Source organism: Lynx rufus, unplaced genomic scaffold (assembly GCF_022079265.1).
Source record: "Lynx rufus isolate CCGP_SWC_20201006 ecotype Redwood Valley unplaced genomic scaffold, mLynRuf1.p SCAF_16, whole genome shotgun sequence".
Classification (NCBI taxonomy): Eukaryota; Metazoa; Chordata; class Mammalia; order Carnivora; family Felidae; genus Lynx; species Lynx rufus.
Window position 1 is genome coordinate 46779682 of NW_025814830.1, and position 26046 is coordinate 46805727.

Genomic DNA, 26046 nt, shown 5'->3' on the forward strand with positions numbered 1-26046 from the left:
ACCTTTTTTCACATCGTAGCATCCCTGAATTCAGGGTGTGTCAATAATCAACAATGTTTTATAGTTATAATAGGCAGCTTTTTCTTTTGTTTTTTAAAGTAAAATCATGATGCATCTTTAAAAAATAGAATATTGGATTCAATGAAATGAAACGTGTCGCAAATTTTAATAATTAGTTTTCTTAATATTTTTCACGATAAACATTTTCTGGTTAAATTATATGGCCACGTAAAATAAAAATCATGGCAAATGCGTGGCAGTCGTATAAACTTCAGGGAAAAGAGTCACTTTACTATAATTTAAATATTTTAAGAACCCATTTGTGTTGAAACCTCTCAGAGAGGTTTGATGACTAGAAAAACTTGACTCAGATAAAAGGTGATTTTGATTTTCTTTATTTATTTTAACTTTTGCAGACTAGTGATGGTCTCCTCTCTTTCTTCCCCATTTCCGCATACAAGAAACTGCATGGACCGTCATACAGCACAATGGCTCTGACCTAACAAGAGTCAGAAACACTAACCCAGAGAACCCATATGCTGGGTTTTTCGAGTATGTGGCCAGCATGGAGCAGCTCCAGGCCACAATTAACCTTGCGGACCACTGTGAGCAGGAGCTTACCTACTACTGCAAGAAGTCACGGCTTGCCAATAAACAAGGTAAGGAAACTGAGGCACCTGTCCCTCTGTGCACATGGCACCGTCGCTTTACTTAACCAGCTCCCAAGGATTTGAATTATGCCGTGGTGGTGGTGGCATTCGGCCACGGAGCGTGTCTGCCCCCTGTATACTTAGCAAACATGTCACAGTCTGGAAGTCACAGCAATGCTTTTGCCCGAAGAAAGAACAAGGTCAATTTACTCTGAGCTTTGTTCAAAACCTCCATTGCCTTCGGAGTCTCTTCCTGGCCTCAGTCAGATAACTCTACAGAAAGGAGCTTCATTCTGATCCTCAATGAATGCTCAGTGTCTATCCTTTAGAAAGGGCAGGTGACACATACGGTTTGTTTTATCAGGAAGAGAGTTAATGAAAATATGACTCACTTTTCTCAAAGTGACTATTCTGTGCGACTCTTTTTTCATGGATTGTTGGCAGCTAGCCTCTGGGTAAAATTGAAAATTAGAATAGGCTGCTGAAAACAGTTTATTCAGCAGTTTAAATCGGAAATCAGAAAACCATCTTTTAACTCTTTCCTTTATTCTACTTTTAATAACCAGTCTGCTCTTCAGTTCTGTGTTTGGTTTTGTTTTCCCGTTAGAACATCTCATTATGTGACAGTATCTTGGGCCCCACCGCTCAGTGCTGGCGCAGTGCTGGAATTTACTGCAGGCTCTTTCCATCTGGCCTCCCGTAGGCATCCCTCATATCTTCTCATCACCCAATGTGTAATCTAGAATTTAATTTTTTTGAAGGGAATTAAGCTTTAAGAAACACGACTTCCGTCATGACGCTTCTCTACTTAACGAAGCTCCAGGCCTTCCTCTTTGCTGTCCGTCCAAAACAGACTCTTGTCTGATTCATACCATTCCCTAAGACACTGTTTTCTAGGAGTAATATTGAGGTATATTCTTCTTTCGAAATTAGAAAGATTCTGAGACATCTGCACAATAAAGCTACTTGGTGCATGTTTACCCCTGTTTGTTATCTTAAGAGAGGTCTGAATACCATGACAACAATTTTAAAAGACTTGCATTTCATATGTGAATGTCATATGTCATATGGGTCAAGCAGAAAGATTTTGAACCCTTTTTTGTTAAGTTCATTTATTTATTTTAAGAGAGACGGAGAGAATGCAAGCTGGGAGCTGGGGAGGGACAGAGAGAGAGAGAGAGAGAGAGAGAGAGAGAGAGAGAGAGAATCCCAAACAGGCTCTGCAGAGTCAGCACAGAGCCCCAGTTGGGGCTCAAACTCGCAAAACCGTGAGATCGTGACCTGAGCGGAAATCAAGAATCGGTTGCTTCACTGACTGAGCCACCCAGGTGCCCCAAGATTTTGAACTCTTGAGATGACATTTGAACTTGTTGCTTCTAGTTAAGCAGCTCTTCTACTTACTGTCCACCCACGTAATACAACCAGATTATTCTTTCCCTTATGACTGGCTTCACACCCTCTCCTCCTTTTTCTCCTTCCTCTATTTCAGAATGTCCTCGTTTGGTCATTTACCCCCACCAACCCTTCCCATCTTGCTGGTCTCCTCTCACATCTTACCCCCCCCCTGAAACCCCAATCCCATTTGTGAATGACCATCAGATAGTTACAGTGTAAAGAGTATAAGACATAAAGGCAGGGAGAGATGTGGGTTCAAATTCCAGGGCTCTTGTTGATTAGGTATAGAGCTTGGATAGATGAATCTTTCTCTTCTATGACATGGGGCCAGTGGTACCAACCTCACAGGGTGTGGCAATAATTGGATGACATAGCACAGCACATACAAAGTGCCTGAAGTGAGCTTCTCTCTTTTCAGCTCTCTGGTGCATCACGGTTATAGTTCACGTAGCAGTTTAGTATGCACCTCATTGTTCATTGATGCTTAGAATCTAAAAACATAGATAAGCAAATATGGAAGTGTAATCTAAGAAGAATGAGAACCTTATTTATGGAAGGATAAATGAATGAGATGCAACAAAATGAACTGAGTTGCCTAACTAGAAAAGAAAGACAAAAGGGAAGATAAGCATCAAAGTCACAAATCGGCCAAACTCTGGAAGAAACAGAAAACAAAATCCCCAAGGGGTTGGCAAGCAAGCACCACCCAAAGTAAAGAGCACAGTATAGAGTGTGAAGGAACCCCTCCCTTCGTGGCCAGTGGTGCCCATGCATCTGGGTGTTTCAGCCAGGCTTGAGAGCCACTAGTAAAGAAAAGGCTGTAGAACAAAGGGTGATGATGCTTGTTACATACACAGATTTTCGTCAGGTCCATCACCCAAGAACTCATATGGAATGAACTTGAGTTTGAAAATAGAGAGAACAGGGGCACCTGGGTGGCTCAGTTGGTTGGGCACCTGACGTCAGCTCAGGTCATGATCTCACCCTTCGTGGGTTGGAGCCCCGCCTCGGGCTCTGCGCTAAACAAAACAGAGCCTGCTTCGGAGTATTTGTCTCATTCCCTCTCTCTCTCTGCCCCTCCCCCACAAATTCTCTCTCTCTTTCTCTCAAATAAATAAATATATAAACATAAAAAAAAGGAAAATAGAACAATTTGGAGTTTAAGTTCACATTAAGAAATACACGGGGAAGAACAGGAAGGTGGTGTCAGACAAGTTAAGTTTACAGTTTCAGATCTTAAAGGTAGAGCAGTTTCAAATAATAATGGTGCCATAACTGTGGACGAATAAAGTGGGATGTGTATGAAAATAAATTTTCTGCAAGCTGTGGAGCTATGACTCAGCACATTGAAAAGATGATCAGTGTGGATACTCAGGTCATTTGGGATTTTAACTATGGGAAGGGGAATGTCCTACCATGATCACTGATATTTTATAATTTTAATTTTTAACTTAGAAAATTTCTCATGACTTCCTTCATTCTTTCCTATACTTACTTAAATTCTTCAGGACACTTGAAAAAGTCTTAAAGGGAACCGCATGTCCTTGGTACTTTAAAATATTCAGTGGTTTCAAGGAAGATTGGTGAAAATATTATTCAATATTTAGGAATAATTTATTTTCTTTTTAATCTATGAACACAGAATGTTTAAGCAGTACATTGGAATATACCTATTAAATGTTTCAAGATGGTTAAGTTAATCATGCAATTAAAAAAAATGAAAAACCCTGATTTTAATGTCTTTATCCATAACACAAACTTCCAGTTCACTCGGGTTTTTTGGCATGGTATGTGCTGGTATGGAAAGGAACTCTGGGAGAGAGGTTATCAGCATTAGTAGAGGTTTAATCAAATAGTAAGTTGTTATGAGCATTGACATTTGTAAATGAGGGAGAAATTAGTATAAGTCCGTATTTTCAATAGGGCTCATGGCAGTAACTTAAAAGTTTTGAAAGTCAACAGAAAAATGATCTAACAACCTTGAGGAGCTGACTGATTTGATGTCACATTCTTCCCATGCCCTGATTCTCAAATGACTATGATTTTTCCTCACTACCTATTGTTTTTTGCTAAGACAGATTGCCTGCATTCCTCACCTGAATGTTCTGTCTATTCTTTGTGCTAGTTCTTTGGCATCATGTTTAGTCGTAACTCTGAGAAGGAGCTGGAAGCTGAACATTCATCATAGAAAGCAATGCACTTGGCTAAGGGAAACTTTGTTTTTGAGTGTAGCGTTTGCTTCAGGCATAAAGATCTTTCAGTGTTATTTCTGTAGTCTCCAAATAAATAGCCAAGCCATTAAATGGAAGAAAAAAAAACCCACGTACTTCCAAATAGATCCTAAATCATAAGGAGGGGGTGCCATACAATGCCTAATGTAAATAAACAGCTCATGTGTTTTTAGTTGAATAAATGTATTGAGATCAATCGCTGACTTTCCATAACATTCTGTAGTGTTTTAATGGGCATTTCATGATCTCAAATCAATTTTGCTTCTGATACCATAATTACTGTGGTTTATATTTTGATGCCTTCTTGTTTCAGAAATTATTTTTAAAGAACTTACATATGTGAACTCCTCTCAAAACATTTTTAAATGTCATGCCTGAATTAAAAAGGAACTACTGGTTTCTTTTCTACTTAAAGAAAAATATATTGACCATTTAAGCTTAAATAATAAAATATATTTTTTAAAAGCTTTCTTAAGGAAATGCCATCAGTAGCAGTCTTTGGAATATCATTACATCAGACCAGCCTTTCTTTTCCTGCCTTCAGTCTTTTGACTGATTTGGGAAGGAAGGGAATGGACTGGCCTGGAAGGCTGTGGGGTCTAGAGCCGATGTCACATTTCGCGCATTTATCTTTCAGACGGACGCCCTCTGAGTTGGTGGGTTGGAAGAACCAATGAAACACAGACGTACTGGGGAGGTTCTTTGCCTGATCCTCAGAAGTGTACTTGTGGATTAGAAGGGAACTGCATTGATTCTCAGTATTACTGCAACTGTGACGCTGACCGGAATGAATGGTGATTTCCTTATGCAAAATAAAGTTGTTTTTATTTAATGTTTATTTATTTTTGAGGGAGAGAAAGAGAGAGAGGGAGGAGGAGGGCCAGAGAAAGAGAGAGAGGGAGGGAGAGACAAAATCCAAAGCAGGCTCCAGGTTCTGAGCTGTCAGCGCAGAGCCCGAGGCAGGGGTCAAACTCACGAACCGTGAGATCATGACCTGAGCCGAAGTCGGACGCTTAATCGACTGAGCCACCCAGACACCCCGATATAAAGTTTATTGTTAAAAATGAATCACTCAGAACATACAGCAGAGCGAGGCAGATACTGAACAAATTAGTACAGTGAAGAAATTAGATAAAGGTATGTTTTGATGAAATGTGTTACAATCAGTTTGAATCCTAAATGTGAAGACCAGTATCTTTTTATTTGAGTTTTTTGGAAATGGACCACAAATCATTACATTTTATTTTTGTAATAAGATGAAATAGTGACATCTGTTTCATGTTTCTTCTTCATTGTAAGTCAGTTATCATTCTTTTTAAAATTGAATGTGGTTAAGAATTCTATTATTTTCAAAATATATTTATAGCCATTAATTACTGAAGCACAGTTCTTCAATAATCTACCTCTAAAACCTTTAAACATGTAAACTTAGGAAGTCTCACAGTTATTTGAACATGTAGCTCTTTAGTTTTTTTTAAGGACAAACCATGCCACAAAGAACTAATAGTCTATTTATCATACCTCAAAAAAGGAAATCTAAAACACTTAGGGATTTGAAAACTGAGGCTGAAATATTGTTTTAAGTAGAAGAGAAGCCTTATGTGTATGTTTGCCTTTGAAAATTTTGAAAAGATATTTAGTATATTTGAGACTAGAGTTGAAATATACATTGGTTTTATTTATTTGTGAAGTGAAAGGTTTTTAAATTTTCCTATTCGCATTTCAGCATTCCATATGTATATCTTACATCACTAAGCACCTGGATCTGTACATAAGAATTATCTAAAAAAAATTTTTTTAACGCTTATTTGTTTTTGTCAGAGAGAGTGCGAGTGGGAGAGGGGCGGAGAGGGAGGGAGACACAGAATCCGAAGCAGGCTCCAGGCTCTGAGCTGTCAGCACAGAGCCTGATGTGGGGCTCGAACCCATGAACCCGTGATACCATGACCTGAGCTGAACTCGGAGGCTCAACTAACTGAGCCAACCAGGTATCCCAAGAATTATTCTTAAAAGTACTAATGGTCAATTTGGCTGTAAATGGGATTGATTTGGTTACAGAATCTACATTAATTTCAGTAATCAGTCCGTTGTTAATTGAGCTCATGTTTTGAATTATGGAATACTCTGTGTATTTATTTGGCAAACATCAAGGCTACATTATATTTAAAAAAAGATTGTTTTAGAATACTCTAAAAGGAGGTTTCTGCATGGAGTCATGATAATATTTTTAGTGTTACATGTTTCATAGAGTATTGTCTTTCTTGCTCAAACTCCATTTTTTCAGAATATCTACCTCCTGTGGAGGGCACTCTTTTCCTCACTGCCTTCACACACACGCACACACCCACACCCACACACACAAAATGCCTACACGATAATAGTGTGTGTTAAAGTGCAAATAAAATGTTAATAGCAGTGCTTACCAGGAAAAATACCTAACCTAATCACCAAATTTCTCCAATGCCTCTGTAACATATTATTCATCAAAAATAATTTTTAGGGGCACCCGGTGTGGCTCAGTCTGTCACATGTCCAACTCGATTTCGGTTCAGGTCATGATCTCAGGGTTGTGGGATCGAGCCCCACGTTGGGCTCCGTGCTGGGTGTGGGGGCTACTGAAGATTCTCTCTCTCTCCCTCTCCATCTGCCCCTCCCCACCCTGTGTGCTGTCTTTCTCTCTCGCTCAAAAAAAGTCATTTTTAAAAATAAGATTTTAAAATTTCTCATATTAGATTCTGCTCCTGGTAAAGTAGCTTGCATGGAGCTAACCTTCCTTAGACACATTTATAATCTCTGGAAATATATTTAGAAAAGCACCTAGTTGAAGAAGGTGGAGAGCAGCCAAATGTAGGCAGAAACTGCCAAGGTTGGGGGACTTTGACCCTTGGAAGAAGGAATTCAAGTGGGTGAGATAGATGTTTATATACTTTTTCGCACGAGGGCACTCACCAAACCACGTGCCATGAGGTGGTTAGGACTCCAAGGGAATACTAGATTTTTCTGCTCCAGGTATCAGAGGACAGAGTTTAGGGCTGCCAAAATGACTAAAAATTGAGGAGGGAGTGGAAATCCCAGAAAGAAGAAAACTACCTGGGCAGAGTTCACTCTGTCAACTCCCCTCAGGGCCCCGACTGCCCTTGAACCGCATATGCACAGGGGAGGTTTCTGGGAATCAAGCAGAGAGCTACCCCTGGAAAACTGAACGAGCTCTAGGGACATTTCAGTGGCATTTCACTTGGACCTTGTGACTTGCTTTAAATAAATAGAATATGATCATAGGGAGGAGAGTCACTTCTGAGATGGAGTCACAAAAGACTATGATTTCCGATTTCCTTGCAACTCTCTCCGCGACTCCTGTTTTGATGAGGCAATCTGCCGTGTCGTGAGCTGTCCTGGGGAGAGGCTCATATGGCAAGGAATTGAAGGTGACCATCAACCGACACCAGTGAAGAGCCAGGGCCCTCAGTCCATCCGCTGGCAAGGAGCAGACTACTGCCAACGACGAACCACATGAGTGAGCTTGGAAGCGGATCCTTCCCCTGTCAAGCACTGAGATGGCGGTAGTCCTTGCCAACGCTCTCGTTGCAGCTGGGCGGGGGACTCGGAGCCAGACTCTCCTGTTGAGCTCTGCCCAGATTCTTGACACACGGAAACATAGATCATAAATGTTGTTTGAAGTCGTGAAGTTTTAGGATAGTTTGTTCTGCCATGGTAGATCACTAATACAACATCAATGTACAGATTCCAGAAACTCAGAGGATCTGAAGCAGAATGAAAACAGAGAAGAACACACCTTGGCTTATTGTTCAAATTGCTGCTAAAAAAAAATGATAAAGATAAATATTGTAAAAGCAACAGCCAGGTTGGACAGATCTGGTGGAATGCATTCCATGCAGGAAAACAGAGAGATACCAGTGAAGGCTGACTCCTCATCAGAAGCACAGGTCAGAAGACAATGGAATGATCTCTTTAATGTGCTGAGAAAGAAAGCAATGTCAACCTAGAATTCTATACTAAATAAATAGATATTTCAAAACTGAAGGTGAAATAAAGTCCTTTTCAGATTAAGGAAATGCTGAATTTGTTCCCAACACAACTGCACTGTAACAGTATACTAACAGAAATGCTACAGGCTGAAGAGAAATAATACCAGACGAAAACTCATCTTCAGAAAGGAACGAAGAAGACTGGAAATCATGATTATGTCAGGAAATATAAAAGCCAGCATTTAAGTTCTTTGTTTTTTAATTAAAAAAGTAAATTAAAAGTTACTGTTTAATTTTATTATAACATTTATAACACCTAGATTTAAACTATATTACGGCAATAACACAAGGAGCAGGTGTGTGTGTGGTGGGGGGTAGGGGGAGGTTAAGAATATTATCCTGTAGTAAGCTTCTGACATTTTATATTAAGTAATATAATATAAAATCTAAGTAAAGTGGATGAATTAAAGATGCATCATGTAAAGATCCGTAAAGCAAACATTAAAAACTATAAACAGACATATAGCTCAAAAGTGAGTAAAAAATAAAATTGAATACAAAGAAATACGTAGTTAGCCAAGAGATTTAGGAAAGAGGGTGCAGAAATACAGGAAATCCTATGGGAAAAAATAAGCAACAAATAACAAAATGCTAGAACTAAGAACACAATATCAGTCATTATACTAAATGTAATTATTTATTAATTTACTTGTTTTCTATTCTTTTTTGCTATTGGATTATAATTGGTATACAATATTACATTAATATGTATATTAATTATACAATAGTATATTGCATAATTGGTATAAAATATTATATTAATATATACAATATATATTATATTATATTATATTATATTATATTATATTATATTATATTATATTATGCAACGTAGTGATTTGATACTTTTGTACATTATGAAATGATTATCTCGCCATAACCATTCCACTGAAAAGGTAGAAAATGCTCAACTGAATTTCAGAATCACCTGCTATAGTCAGTCTGCAGGAGACGAGAAAACATGGCCATATTTTCATATGCTTAAGTGAGCAATTGTTTCCTTGCTTTTTTGTGTGTGCAGATTTAGCTCAGAATACCTTGGCTTTGAAATGTAGTGAGGATTATTGCTTATTTTATAATTACAAATTGTAATTTTAAGGATTTTTGTTGTTGTTACTGTTTTTTAGGACCAATGACACTGGATTCCTTTCTTATAAAGAACACCTGCCAGTAAGGAAGATCGTGGTTACAGACACGGGCCGACCGCACTCAGAAGCAGCTTATAAACTGGGGCCTCTACTCTGCCGGGGAGACAGTAAGTGGTGGCATTGTGCTGTAAACATATCTGGGGAAACCGATGTCGCTGAGGACTCATGTTTCTGTCATAGAATAATTAATCAGACTTCTCTTGTGACACCGCATGAGCAGTGTCTGAAGTCTTTCTTTCAGTCGGTCAACAAAGAACGTACCCTCATAAAGTTTAAAGCCCTGCAACAAAGGCTGTGACAGCAAGGCTTGTTCAGATCCCAAGAGAAAGAAACCACTAAGCATCTCAATTTGACTGGTTGGTAAACACATCCCAGCATTCCTAAATTTCTACCTGCCATTATCTATATAGGAAAGCCTCAGTGCTGCATAAAAGTGTGGAGAATGTATGTGAGTTTTCTCCTGTTGGGCCCGTGGTGAAATTAGAGCATCAATAGGATCAAATACCAGTTTGGTCAAACATATTTCAACTTTTGATCTCATTTTTGTTTCCAGTTTGTGTGTCCAACTCTAGATCAATGGGACACGCTGTTTTGTGTATTCAATGTATTCGCACTCTAAAGCAGAATTTTAAAATTCAAATATAGTTTCACAGAAAACATTTCTTTTCAGCAGGGATTGAAATGAGTATATGTATCCATACGTGTGGAGACTGATGCATTAATTATTTGTGCCTTTAGTTATTTCCAGGACTTAAAACGGAAATGGGAAAAATATTTATTCACATTAAAAGTATACCCTAAAATAAAGTTTTATTCTAGGGGCTCGACAGAGGAAGAGACGATCTAACAACGCAGTGGATTTATGGAGATACACAGCAGAAGTTGCTTAGTTAAAAAGCAAAAATGATACTGGCCTATAAAAATTTATATATACTTATAAAAAATGTCTGCCATTATACCTACCATCCCCAATCTTAAGCATCTCTACTTCCTGTCCTGCCAGTAGGCTCACACAATCACATGAAGAAGACATAGGATATTTCATGGAAAGAAAAATTATGTGCAAAGAGACGAGGTTGTAAACTCAGGATGCATCCAGGGAAGTACGATGATTTTGTGACTGCAGAGAAATTGTTCTATACCTCACACACAGTTTTCCCTGCTGGCTCTCATCTTAACCCTTCAGGGGCCTGGGCTGGCTTCCTCCCTCTCCCTTATATCATTTGCCACAGTCCCCGGGAAGGTGTCTGCTTTGACTCACGTCACTACCACTGGCGCTGAGGGCTTCTTTCGCACAGACTTTCTGCCATGAACTTAAAACACACTGCACTTTTCACTTCAAGTAGAGGTTTTCCATGCAAGGCGGTGTTTGCCCCTCGGTGGACATTTGGCAATACCTGAAGACACTTTTGACTGGTACAGTTGTTCGGGGGTTGAGTGCTACTGGCATCTAGAGGGAGAGGTCAGGAATACTGCTAAATATCCTATAATGTGCAAGACAGCCATCTGCAACAAGGAATGATCTGGTCCAAAATGTCAATAGTACTGAAGTTGAGAAACCACAGCGTTAAACTTTTGTGACCATGGGGCTGCAGAGGAAGGAAAAACATTAGGAATAAGAATTTGCAAGCAATTTAAGTATTTAGAGACTTGCTAAATAATTTCTCACTTTTAAATGAAATAGTAATTGAGAGTTTCCTTGGCCTTCTTGCACATCTATTTTAGGCTTGAGGCTCATCCTCATATAACGTCACAGGACTGTTTTCTGCCTGGGGGACTCGTTCTTATTTTCTCAGTCAGAAGAGCAATGGCTACAGAACAATGGATGCCCCCCCCCCTTTCTCTACATGGGAAATCTGCACCCCCGAAGGTGCAGTGCCTTAGGCACATTTATTTTTCTTTCCAGGTGAGATAGACTGGGTAGATATGGGACTTCTAGATATGGAACCATGCACACTGGGCCTGATAAGCAGAAGAAAGGTATGCAGACACTATCCTGAAGGCAGTAGGACCTGAATATTGAATAATTTAAGGCTGAGAAATAGCTTAATCTTCACAATCCAATTGAAAACATGAAGACCAGTTATAAATCTAAAGGCCAGCGAAGTGACCTTTGATGTAAGACAAGGAAAAATGATGAGGACTTGAACCAGGCAGTTGTTGGCATGGGACTTACGGAAGGGGCTCAGAGAAAGAGGTAAATTCGGCATGATCTGGATGGGAGTGGAGGCTGAAAGCGTGAAAGTGGAGGTTGAAAGATCTCTGACTTTCTGATCTAAGTAAAGCTGCTGTGACAGTAAGAATTCTAGTACCCTTCACTGAGACAAAGGGACTTTTAGATTTTCTTTGACAGAAAAACGGAAAAATGAGTATAAAAAAATAGACATTTTGGTCTTATCACACACATGAGAGATGTTGAAAGTTTTCTATCTAGCTATGTTTTTCTAGGAAAGAGGACAGAAGCCTTGAGAAGGCAGGACAAAGAAACAAAAATGACTCTGAGACCTATTGATACCAAATATGAGCTTGCCCCTAATTAATTGAGGTTGTCTTTTTCCAAGTCCTTCTTTGATTATGTTTTTAAATGTACGTGGTTCTGAAATTCCACGTGACTGCTGCCATTGTCGTTTGATACCAGAAGCACAGGTAACATTGTTAGGTGTTTGTCTTAAAGCACAACAGGTATGAACGATAAAGCTGCCTTTAAAGTTGTGCTACAGACACAAAACTTAGTAAATACTATTGTCCTTACGAATTTATTTATGAATATGGAAATAAATTTCTTGAAGATTTATGTGAAAAGTAAATGGCAGCATTTGACATCCTATTTATGATAAAAGCAGAGTAGGAACTGAAGAGAACATCCTCAGTGTTTTAAAAGGCATATATGGGGGCACCTGGGTGGTTCAGGCCATTAAGCATCTGACTCTTGATTTAGGCTCACGTCCTGATCTCTTGTGAGATTGAGCCCAGGCTCCACACTGGGCATGGAGCCTGCTTAAGATTCTCTCTCTCTCCCTCTGCCCCTCCCCTGCCTGCGCTGTCTCTCAAAAGAAGAAAAAAAAAATTAAAGGCATCTATGAAGATCTGACAGCTAATATCATATTGAATAGCCAAAGACTTAAAATGCTTTCCCTCTGAGATCAGGATCAAGGCAAAGATGTCTGCTATCACCTGTCCGATTCAATATCATACTGTTGGTCCTAGCATATGCAATATGAAAAGGAATTCAAGGCATATAGATCAGAAAGGAAGATGTAAAATGTTCCATTTATAAATGATACGGATTTCTAGGTAGGAAATCTGTAAGAACTTTTTTTTAAAGTGAGTTTAGCAAGGTCACAGGATACAAGGTCAGTATTCAAAAATAAATTTCTGTATTTTCTTAACAAAAACTGTTAATTAAAATGTTAAAATACCTCTTATAGTAGCACCAAAAATATTAAATTCTTTGGCATAAATGTAACAAAATTACATCACATTGATGAGAAATCATTAAAGAAGAACTAAGTAAAAATATAATAGTTGTGGAATGAGAGCTGTAATAGTTGTGGATTGAAAGATTTGATATTGTTAAGATGTCAGTTTTTCTAAAATTGATATACAGGGTCATTACAATCCCAGTCAAAACCCATTAGGTGCTTTTCTTTTTCCTCTTCATAGAAATTGGCAAGCTTATTCTAAACTGTGTGCCAAAACACAAAGAAACTAGAATAACTAAAACATTGTGAAAAATAAAAACCAAGTTTGAGACTTAACACTTTTTAAGACACATTACAAAACTGTAGAATTAAAGACAATGTGATATTGACATCAAGATAGAGAAATAGATTGATAAAACAGAACAGAGAGCCCAGAGTATACACATTCAATTCATTTTTGAAAAAGCTGCCAGAGGGGCGCCTGGGTGGCTCAGTCGGTTGGGCGGCCGACTTGGGCTCAGGTCATGATCTCGCGGTCCGTGAGTTCGAGCCCCGCGTCGGGCACTGTGCTGACAGCTCAGAGCCTGGAGCCTGTTTCGGATTCTGTGTCTCCCTCTCTCTGACCCTCCCCCCGTTCATGCTCTGTCTCTTCTCTGTCTCAAAAATAAATAAACATTAAAAAAAAAAAATTAAAAAAAAAAAAAAAGAAAAAGCTGACAGAGCAACTCAATGGAGAAAGAACAGTCCAATTGAAGACAGTGCTGGAATAATTACAATGCATTTGAAAAAAAACAAAAACAAACAAAAATCTCAACCCATTCTTCATACTGTGTACAAAAAATAACTCAAAACTCATCATATACTTAAATGTGAACCCACAACCTAAAACCTTCTTTAAGAAAATATAGGAAAAAATCTTAGTGACTTTGAGTTAGGCATAGATTTCTTAAATACAACACCAAATGCATGATCCATAAAATTGTTAAAAATGATAAATTAAATTTAATCGAATTTAAAAACTACTTTTAAAATGACATTGTTAAGAAAGTGAAAAGACAAGCCACAAACTGGGAGAAAATATTTACAAAATACATACCTGATAAAGCCCAGTGTCCAGGATATAGAAAGAACATTACTCTCACGGGTCAATAATAAAAAATATTCAGATTAAGACATGGGCAAAAGATTTGCACATTTACCAGAGAAAATATACAGATTTCAAAAAGCACATAAAAAGATTTTCAAGGGGCGCCTGGGTGGCTCAGTGTCCACCTACGTGTCCACCTTCGACTCAGGTCCTGATGATCTTGCGGTTTGTGAGTTCGAGCCCTGCGTCAGGCTCTGTGCTGACAGTTCAGAGCCTGGAGCCTGCTTTGGATTCTGTCTCCTTCTATCTCTGCCCCTGCCCCACTTGTGCTCTGTCTTTCTCTATCAAAAATAAGTAAATGTAAAATAAGAATAAGAAAAAGATTCTCAATATCCTTAGTCATTAGGAAAATGTAAAATAATCCCATAAGGAGATATCAATATATAACTGTTAAAATTGATAAAATTTTTTAAAAAACAGACAATATCAAATTCTGGTGAAGATTCAGAGTAACGGGAACTCTCATTGCTGGTGCAAATGTAAAATGCTATAGACACTTTGGAAGATAGTTTGGCAGATTTTTTTGTTTTTGTTTTTGTTTTTTTCATAGGTTAAGCACACATTTACCATATGATACAGCAATTCCATTCTTAGATATACAAGAGGCATAAAAAAACCTGTATGTAAAGGTTTATACTGGCTCTATTCATAGTCTCCTAAAACTGGAACCCACCCAAATGTCCATCAACTAGTGAATGAATAAGTTTCCCATTTTACTGCGGTGTAGCCACTCTATACAACGGAATACTACTGAACATTAAAAAGAAATGGAGTATTGATACATGCAATAACGTGAATGAATCTCAAGCACTTTATGCTAAGTAAAAGAAGTCTTACTTAAAATACGTGCTGGATGATTCAGTGTCTAAGGTATTTTGGAAAAGGCAAAACCATGGGAACGAAAACAGGATTTCAGTTGCCACCAGCTTCAAGGTGAGAGGAATTCTGCAAAGGGGAACAGATTAAGGACATGTTCTACATCTTGAGTGTGGTGGTGGTTTCATGGCTTTATGCATCTATCAAAATTGCTACACAAATAAAGGGTCATTTTTATTCATGTAAATTATCCTTCAATACATCTCACTCCAAAAAAAAAAAAACCCTCAAAAAAAAAAAAAAGACTAAATGTTAGTATGAACTAAATGCTCTTTTTTAAAGAGAAGTTTTAGGGGGTGCCTGGGTGGCGCAGTCGGTTAAGCGTCCGACTTCAGCCAGGTCACGATCTCGCGGTCTGTGAGTTTGAGCCCCGCGTCGGGCTCTGGGCTGATGGCTTGGAGCCTGGAGCCTGTTTCCGATTCTGTGTCTCCCTCTCTCTCTGCCCCTCCCCCGTTCATGCTCTGTCTCTCTCTGTCCCAAAAATAAATAAAAAATGTTGAAAAAAAAATTTAAAAAAAAATAAAGAGAAGTTTTAGGTTTATAACAAAATTGAAAGGCAAGTATGGAGATTGCTTTATATCCCCTCCCCACACACATCGATAACCTCTCTTATTATCAACATCACTCACCAGAATGGTACATTTTTTTTTAACCAAGGATGATAACTGCTTAATTTAAAAATTGGTTTATCTAAAGAATACCGTAAAACTAGAAGACATTGATGAAAAAAATTGATAACACAAACAAATGAAAATATATACCATGCTCATGGATTGGAAGGATCAATATAATTAAAATCTCCATACTATCAAAGCAATATACAGATTCAGTGCAATCCCTATTATAATACCAATAGTATTTTTCACAGAACTAGAATAATTCTAAAAGTTGTATGAAACCACAAAAGACTCTGAATAGCCAAACCAATCTTGAGAAAGAAGAACAAAGTGGGAGGTGTCACACTCCCAGATTTCAAGTATACTACAAAGGTATATCCACACTTAATCTACAAGAAAGGAGGCAAGAATATACAATGGAGAAAAGACAACCCTTTCAACAAATGGTGCTGGGGAAAGTGGACAGCTACATGCAAAAGAATGAAACCTGACCACTTTCTTACACCATATACAAAATAAACTCAAAGTGGATTAAAGGCCTGAATGTGAGATCTGAAACTATAAAACTCCTTAAACAAAACATAGGCAGTAATCTCTTGGACATCAGCTTTAGAAACATTTTTCTAGCTATGTCTCCCCAGGTAAGGGAAACGAAAGCAAAAATAAACTAAAATAAAAAGCTTTTGTACAGCAAAGAAAACCATTAACAAAACAAAAAGGCAAGATACTGAATGGGAGAAGATATTTGCAGATTATATATTTGATAAGGGGTAATATCCAAAGTATATAATAATCTTCCACAACTCAACACATAATCCAATTAAAATGAGCAGAGGACTGGAATAGGCATTTTCCTAAAGAAGACGTAAGGATGGTCAACAGACATATGAAAAGATGCTCAATATCACTAATCATCAGGGAAATGAAAATCAAAACACAATGAGATATCACTTTATACTTGTCAGAGTTGCTAGTATCAAAAAGATAAGAAATAACAAGTGTTGGCCAGGAACTCTTGTTCACTGAACGAGTGTTCATTGAACTCTTGTACACCGTTGGTGGGAATGTACATTGGTGCAACCTGTATACAACAGTATTGAGGCTCCTCAAAACATTAAAAGTAGAGTTACCATTTGATCCAGCAATTCTGCTGCTGGGCATTTGCCTAAAGAAAATGAAAACAGTAATTTGAAAAGATATATGCATCCCTATGTTTATTGTAGCATTATTTACAATAGACAAGATATAGAAGCAGCTTACATGTCCATCAGTAGATGAATGGATAAGGAAGAAGCAGTATGTATTAAGTATTATATATATAGTGTGATAGATATATAGATATAGAGTGATATATGTATCACTCAGCCATGAAAAAGATTGAGATCTTGCCACTTGCGACAACATGGGTGGACCTAGAGGGTATTATGCTAAGTGAAATAAGTCAGACCGAGATAGACAAATGCCATATGATTTCACTCGTATGTGGAATCTAAAAACCAACCAAAACAAAACAGAAGCAGACCCATAAATACAGGGAACAAAATCGTGGTTGCCAGAGGCACAGAGGTGGGGGATGGGTGAAATGGGTAAAGGGGATTTGGAGGACCAGACTTCTAATTATGGAATGAATAAATCCGGGGAATAAAAGGGACGGAATAGGGAATATAGTCAATGGTATTGTAGGAGTGTTGCATGGCGACAGATGGTAGCTACACTTGTGGTGAACACAGCGTAACATATACGGTTGTCGAATCTCTATGTCATACTCCTGAAACTAATGTAACACTGTATGTCAACTGTACTTCAGTTAAAAAAAATACCAGAAATAAATTCATAAAACAGCCAAGGTTTTAGTAACACGGTTGTCCTCTAGGACACTCATAGAATCCTGCTGAACATGTTTCTAACTTTTATTAACTGTAGAAGCAAAAGAGTCAAAGGAAAGAATTATGGGAAAACATCTGGGTTTACTGGTTAATAAGTTGTAATTAGTCAGAGGGCTTACTCGTATACTTTCCTTTCTCCCAGAAGCAGTGGGAACATCCTCATTTTGAGGTTCCATCCAAAGTCTTCTTGACTGGTAATCCCTCAACTTTGGCATGCATAAAAATTAACTGGAGAGCATGCCCACTGTGCTTACACTGTCTTCAGAACTCTCCCCAAATGCTAAAGAGAAAGAGTGGATATCCAGTATTGACACACAGGTCAGGAGGACAACTACAGAGACCTTTCCCTACTTCTGCAGGTCCTGTGGCAGAGGGAAAACTCTTGGACCTCTGATGGCATCTGGCTTCACTGCCTTTTCATTTCCTTTCCTTCATCTGCAAAATCTCCCCAAGCGAAACATTTACTGAAACTTTCCACACTCAGTGAAGACTTCAGTAGGTCTCTAGAGGACTTGGCCTTATACTTTCAAAGAATATTGAACAAATTACAGAGATATATTTTCATACTGGCTTTTAATTATTTTTGAGCCTCTCAAGAGCAGATCCATTGCTCATTTATTATTGTGTTCCTGGCACCTAGTCCGTTACCTGTTACATGAAAGATAATCAATAAATAGCAGTTTGTGAAAGAATGAGAAAGATCCATCATATATGGCTCAAGAAACCTATAACTTTGAATTATTTGAAAGAGACAGGAATAAGGTTTTGATGTATCCGCAATTAAATGATGTGCAAATATATACTGTGAATGAAAAGAGTTCAGCTTTTATTGAAAGATGTATTCCAATTGAAAAATCACATAGTACATGGAGTATCTAGTTCCATCTGAACCATTTTTCATCAATACACTTGGACTTGGGCAGTGAAGGTGCTTTCAAATGAATATATGATTTTACTTAATGTTAATAATTTTGATTTTTACTCTTCTAATAATCCAGCTTTATAAAACTGAAATACTTTCTACTTGTTGGAGAAAAAAATATTTTGTCCATTTTGTTTGTTTTCTGTTCTTTTGAGATGACTTATATTACTCACGAGTAATTAATGCTCAAGCAGCTTCACAAATGTGAGGGAGCATTCTCTCTCATGCTTTCAAAAGATTTCCCCTTTTCTGAGACCAGGAATCCTAATAATTCTCAAGACTGTAATAATATCCTCTTGTGATAATTTTATATACATGCATACCTTTATTTATAGTTTTAATATTAAATATTAGTGACTTAATTGATATAGGCATTATAAAATTTTAAGGTATACAGAAATGTATAAATGTCAAAGAAAAGAGTATGCTAATAACCAAGAGTCACACAGCTCAGAAATAATGATTCACATCAGTGAATATTATTCCAGACATTGCTTGGTATTCCCAGAGCAGGGTTTCCCAACTTTGGCAATCCCAACATTGGGGCTGTTATGATTGGGGGCTGTCCTGTGTATTGCTGAACACGTAGCAGTATCCCTGGTCTCATTCCACTAGTAGCACTTTTCCCCTAGTTGTGACAACCAAATATGTCTCCAGAAATTTTCAGATGTCCCCTGGGGGCAAAACCTTCTCATGTTGAGAGAAGCACTACTCTAGACAGAAAAATAAAAACAGAGATTGAGAAATAAGTTTGCAAAACTTTATTAATGGAAATCGACAGAGAAAGAAGAAAACCAAATTGAAGCCAAGGGAATTGCTTTACATTATTTATATATCTCATAAATATATGTTCAACTTGAATGATCCCACTAAACCTTAAAAAAAGATTATGAAAATTTAAAACATTACAGAGTCACTAGGCTTTATGTTAAACTCATTTTTAAATTTTATACAGTATTGATCTATTGTGAAAAATGGGAAAAGTAACTCATTTGTCCTCTCCTTTTCTTTTTCTCCCCCACCTCTCCTTTTTGCTAATTTTGCTGTTATTTGTGTAGTTGTTTATTTCTTAATGCTAACTGCTAGTCTCTCATCAGAGCCTCTCTATTCTTGAATGGTTTTTTATTTTGATTTGTTTCTTCTTGGACTGCATTGTCAGGTAGCTGATGTTTTTCTGTTTTCCTCTAGAAAGACTCTTGAGTGTTGCATTTCTTGAGTATGCACGTGCTTGGGAATATTTGTTGCCTCAGAACTCTAAAATAAACTTTGCAAGTTTAACTTTATATTATTTTTTTGATAACAGCTTTAGTGAGAAATAATTCACATGCCCTACAATTCACCCATTTAAAGTGTACAGTCTGATCATATTTTAGTACATTTGATCATTTCGGTACATTATAGAGTTATGCAGCCATCACCACAACCCAACCAATTTTGGAACATTTTCATCACCCCAAAAAGAAACCTGTACCCACTGATCAGACAGTCCCTGTTTCCCTCCTGCGCTGACTCCCAACCCTAGTCAACAACATTTAGATGCAAACACAAGAGTATGTGGTCTTCGTGACTGGCTGTTTTCACTTAGCATGATATTGTCAAGGCTTATCCATGTTGTACTGTGTATCAACACTTCATTAATATTTATGACCAGATAATGTTCCATTGTATGGATAGATGACATTTTGTTTACCCATTAATCGGTTGACAGACGTGTGGGTTGGTTCCACTTTTTGGCTATTATAAATAATGCTATACATGAACATCCATGTATGAGGTTTTTTTCTGGATACATGTTTTAATTTATCTTGAGTATATTTCTAGGAATAGAACTTCTGGGGTGTAAGGTAACTCTACATTTGAACTTTTTATTTATTTATCTTTCTTAATTTTTCTAATGTTTATTTATTTATTTTGAGAGACACACACACACACACAATGTAAGTGAGGCAGGGGCAGAGAGAGAGGAGAGAGAGAGAGAATCCCAGTCAGGCTCCACACTGTCAGTGCAGAGCCCAATGTGGGACTCGAACTCATGAAACCATGAGATCATGACCTGAGCTGAGATAACGAGTCAGACACTTAACCACCTGAGCCACTCAGTCACCCCTTCAACTTTTTAGAAACTGATGTAACATTTTAGTGGGTCGCACTTTGTGACTCACCATTTGTACATATTATCCTACTTTTGTCTGCGCTGAGACATGCAGTCATCCTGTCCTTCCACACCTTTTCCAGATAGCTTTTGGCTGATATTTCATTACAAAGTAGGCTTTTATTTTTATTGTTCTTCAAAAGGGTTTGTGCATGCTTTATTCTCAGATTTCTTTCAAATATGAGAATGTCTGCCTATTGCTTTAACACACAAAAAATTAGGCTGGATACGTTTTCTTTCTCTCAGAAATTTGTGGAGAGTGCTTCTTTGTCTTCTGGTATTGAATCTTGCTGTATTCTGAAGCCAAACTTATTTTTTCACCTTCTAGAGGATTGGCTTTTTCTGACCAAATACTTTAATATTTTGTCCTCAAGGTCAGTAACTTAACAAGGATGCGTCTCAGTGTTACACTTTGGCATTAATTCTCCCTCAAGTTGAATATCATATGGCAAACTATAGAAAGTGTGTATTTTTTAAACTGGTGTTGCAAACATGATCTAAATTTCTGCTCTCAGTTCATTAATCTGAACAAGGTAGTTTTTTAACTCTGGCATTTGAGTGTTTCTAACTATTTGACTCAATGTACTTCTTCTCACTTAATCCATTGTGTTGAAATTTTATGTCAATCAAGGAACCACCAAAACTTAAGCATAGTTAAAAAAGATTGTTCTAAGTTTCTTATTCTAAGAAATTCTTGTCATTGAAATTGTTTTTTTCATTTTGTCTGCATTGACTTGTTCAGCTGTCTGAGAAATCACAGCTGCCCAAAATGCATTAAATAATCAAAGGTGCATGTAGGTAATAAATAACTTTGCAGAAGTTACATTCATAGACTTGAGAAAGATATTGACTAGTGATTTGGTTAATTTTTCTTCCATTCGACAGAGTTTTGTTCCATTTGGCAGACTACGTATAAACCATTAAGGAGAGTGAGGATCAATTCTATTTTAACAGATAATCATATAATTTTGCAAGCTCTATGTCTGATAATCCTCTACCAATAGGAAATTCTTTTTAATTTTTATATTTTTATTTTCTTTCCTTAGGTTCTCTTTATTTAATTTTCCTCGTGTTTCTTCTCCCTTTTTTTCCCCTTCCTCCTTTTCCTCTTCTTCTTTCACTCTCTCTTCTGTTCCCCTCTTTCCCTCCCTCTTTCTACTTGTCTACCAAAGAATTTGAGTGTATTTACTGAGATAAGTACAGTAAGCTTTCTTATTGCTACTTTGACAGAGGAAATCTAATCGTTTCATTCAACAAATATTTACTGAGCCCATACATTATACTATGCCTTCTCCACATCCTGAAAGAGAGAGAGAGAGAGAAAGAGAGAGAGAGAGAGAGAGAGCATGCACGCAGTGAACAGAATAGATAAAAGTATCTGCATTTTGGGGGCTTGAGTTCTCTTGGAGGGTGATAGACAATAACAAAGTAAAATATATGGTATGATAGATGCTAATAAGATGTGTTGTGAAGACAACGTAGTCGAGGCAGGGTGGTGTGGGATTGGAAATTTTAAATAGAATGGTCATAAAATGCCCACTAAGAAGGTGGCATTTGAATAAAAGTCTGAAGGAAATAAGGGAGCACGGCATGTGTATATCTGTGAAAGAGTACCCAGAGACAGAGGAAAAAGCCAGAGGAGCCACGTAGAGATGGGAATGTAGCCGATATGCTCACGGAACAGCAAGATGATTAAAACATCTGGAGCGGAGTGAGCGAAGAGAATGGCAGAAGACATTAGAAGATCTGGTGGTCAGATCATGGAGGGTTTTGAAAGGTTTAATTTTTTCAACTTGAATGCAATTGGAAAACATTAGACAATTTTGAGTAGAGGCTTGATGTGATCTAACTTACATTTTAATGAGATTTAACAGGGGAGGTGAAAGCAAGGAGGCCATTTATAAGACCATATCACCAACCGAGCTGAGGAGTCATAGTGGTTTGGGCCATGGGCACAATGACAATAGTTGTAGTATGGGACTAATTCAAAAGGAGAAGCAATACAGTTTGCTGATGGATTGATGTAGGTTGCAAAAGCGTCAAGAATGACACCAAGGTGCTTGGTCTAATAGTCAATTAGAGGCACAGAACTGGCATTTCCCAAGATAGAAAATATTGCTGCTGGGGTCAAGGAGTTGCAGAAGAATGTAAAGAACTCAGTTTTTGAACATATTAAAGTTGAGTTGACGTGTTCAGATAGAATGTGGGGTTGTTAGTTTGAGAGTTCCAGGCTTCAGATATGTATTTGTAAGCCATCGGCATATTTAAAGCCATGAGATGGGCCAGCAGGAGTTATTGTGGATGGATAAGTGGGCATTCCAATATTAATAGGGATTGGAGGCATTCAAACATTAGTAGGTTGAAGAGGGGAGGAGGAAGAAAGAAAGAAACAGAATTACAACACTAATGAGAAAGGCAAGAGTGTTGGTGTTCTGGAGCCAAGTGAAGAAAATGTTTCAAGGAGGGGAGAATAATCCACTACGTTAATTGTTGTTGATAGATCAAGGTTAAGTAAGATGAGGGCTGAGAATTGACAAAGGACTAGTATCTAGAATATATAAAGAACCCTGGGAAATCAACAGTGGAAATAAAAAGAAACAATGCAATTAAAATAGGGATGTTATGGACTGAATTGTTTCCCCACCCCCAAAGCTTATATGTTGAAGCCCTAACCCCATTGTAACTGTGTTAGCTGGTAGGGTCTTTAAAGAGGTAATTTAAGGGGCGCCTGGGTGGCTCCATCGGTTAAGCGTCCGACTTCAGCTCAGGTCATGATCTCAGGGTCCGTGAGTTTGAGCCCCGCGTCGGGCTCTGTGCTGACAGCTCAGAGCCTGGAGCCTGCTTCGGATTCTGTGTCTCCCGCTCTCTCTGACCCTCCCCTATTCATGCTCTGTCTCTCTCTGTCTCAAAAATAAATGAACATTTTTTAAAAAAAGGTAATTTAAGTTAAATGAGGTCATAAGGCTGGGGCCCTAATTTGATTGGTCTTGTGGTTTTTTGTTGTTTTTTTCTTAACGTTTATTTACTTTTGAGACAGAGAGAGACAGAGCATGAGCAGGGGAGGGTCAGAGAGAGAGGAAGACACAGAATCTGAAACAGGCTCCAGGCTCTGAACTGTCAGCACAGAGCCTGACGCGGGGCTCGAACTCACGGGCTGTGAGATCATGACCTGAGCCGAAGTTGGACGCTTAACCGACTGAGCCACCCAGGCGCCCCTGGTCTTGTGTTTTTATACAAAGAGGAAGAGACATCAGAGGGTTCTCTCTTCCCACCTGTGCACAGAGGAAAGGCCAAGAGAGAAGGTGGCCCTCAGCAAGCCAGGGATATAATGGGTAAAAGAGATTTCACCAAAGGGCTACAGATGGCAATTAGCACATGAAAGGATACTCAAAATCATTAGCCCCTGGGCAAATGCATATCAAAACCACGATGAGATGTCACTACACACCCTTCAAAATGGCTATAAAAATAATGATACAGAATTCTGACTAGGATGTGGAAAACCATCTCGCTCACACATTGCTGGCGGGGATGTAAATAATACAGCCACTCTGGAAAGGACTGTGGCAGTTTCATAAAAAGTAAAACACACAACTCTCCTATGACTCAGGGATAGCATTTATCCCAGAGAACTGAGAATTTATGTTCATACAAAAACTCTTACATGGATATTCATAGCGGCTTTGATTGTAATAGCTGAAAACTAGAAACAATCCAGATGTCTTTCAACAGGAGAATAGTTAAACAAATTTTGGTACACCGTACATGGAATACTGTTCAGCAATAAAAAGGAATGAACTATTGATTCGCACACCAACTTGGTGTATCTTCAGAGAGAAATCTGAGTGAAAAATATGTCAGTCTCAAAGGCTACCTACCTTCCATTTATGGAACATTCTTCAGATGACAATAGAGAATAGGGGTTGTAAGAGGGCTACAGAAGAGTGAGGGCAGGAGGGAAATGAGTGTGTCTATAAAAGAGAAGCATTGGAGGCTACTTGCCATGAAGCAGATGTCCTGCATCTTGACTGCTATCTGTGTGAATATCCCGGTTTTGATACACTACAGTTTTGCAAGATGTTAGCGTTGGGGAAAATCTAGCTAATGGATGCACAGAATCTTTCTGTGTTATCTCTTACAACCGCACAAGAAGCTACAATTACCTCCAAATAAAAACTCAAATGCAAGAAATTATACTTCCAGCTTTTGAAATGACTCTTACCTCCAGAAAGATCCGTTTGACTAGTAAATTATCCCTTGCCTTGGCATTTCTGTATTTCACTTCATTTTATTTACTTTTAAGAAAGGTAGTGTTACCAAACTTATCGAGTTGTGTACATTAAATACGTACAGCTCTTTACATGACAATTATACCTCAATAAAGTGGGGCAAGAAAGAAAGGTAGGGTTAGTGTGTCATATGCCTTTTGCTTTTATAAGTAAAAACACAGTGCCTTAAAAAATAATGGCTTTTTCAAATGTTGTTCTTTTTTAAAAACAGCTTTATTAAGGTGTAATTTACATGCCGTATAATTCATGCATATAAAGTGAACTATTCAGTGACTTTTAGTATAGTCACAGCATTGTGTAACCATTACTGCAATCAATTTTAGAACATTTTTATTATGCAGAAAGAACTCCCCACCCCTTAGCCCCTGTTATTCTCTAATTGCCTCCTCTCCCCAGTTCCAGAGAACCACTAATCTTTCTGTCTCTATAAATCTGTTATTTTTTTTAATGTATTTATTTATTTTGAGAGAGAGAGTGTGAATTGAGGAGGAGCAGAGAAAGGGAAAGAGAGCATCCCAAGCAGGCTGCATGCTGTCAGCGTGATGCAGGGCTCATTCCCACGAACTGTGAAATCATGATCTCAGCCGAAATCAAGAGTTGGACGCTTAACCCACTGAGCCACCCAGGCGCCCCTAAATGGATAATCTATTAATGATATAAATAAAAGTTTATCAAAAAGAATATTTTTAAATTTTTTTTAAGTTTATTTATTTTGAGAGAGAGAGAGAGAGAGAGAGAGCGTGAGTTGGTGAGGGGCACACAGAGAGGGAGAGAGACAGAATCCCAAACAGGCTACCCTCTGCCAGTGGAGAGCCCGACAAGGGCTCGAACCCACGAAACTGTGAGATTACGACCTGAGCCGAAACCAAAAGTTGGATGCTCAACCAACTGAGTCACCCAGGCGCCCTTTAAATTACTTGTAATCTTAACATTCTACTAAGCTAAGTTTCCTAAATGAGCTCTTTTTTACTTTGTGTATGGAATTCAATCCTTAGTACATCTTCCTCTTCTATGTAAATAACTGTCTGGATCCCAGTATCCATTGCATTTTTTTTTTTAATTTGGGAAGAATAAGAGGTGGAATTCCTGAAGGAATATTTCCAAGTTTTGAGTACCCTCTACTGAATTTAATTGAAAAGGTACGAATTATTAATTACTGAAATTTTTTAAATTATTAGTTAATTACATAGAAGAACACATCATGAATTGTTTTTGTTGGGATGATAAAAGTGGTCCTATTCTCCCGATTGCAGGTGATCGCATTC

At 38.1% G+C, this 26046-nt stretch overlaps 1 protein-coding gene across 7 annotated transcripts in view; it reads left to right on the forward strand.

Moving 5' to 3' along the window:
- CNTNAP4 (contactin associated protein family member 4) overlaps window positions 1-26046 on the forward strand; it is a 252839-nt gene that overhangs the window by 185857 nt on the left and 40936 nt on the right. For all 7 annotated transcript variants that reach the window (XM_047079258.1, XM_047079260.1, XM_047079263.1 and 4 more), the window contains 3 exons: window positions 462-659; window positions 4914-5070; window positions 9450-9577. In XM_047079258.1, the coding sequence (XP_046935214.1) occupies window positions 462-659; window positions 4914-5070; window positions 9450-9577 (483 nt within the window). The remainder of the gene's footprint in view (window positions 1-461; window positions 660-4913; window positions 5071-9449; window positions 9578-26046) is intronic.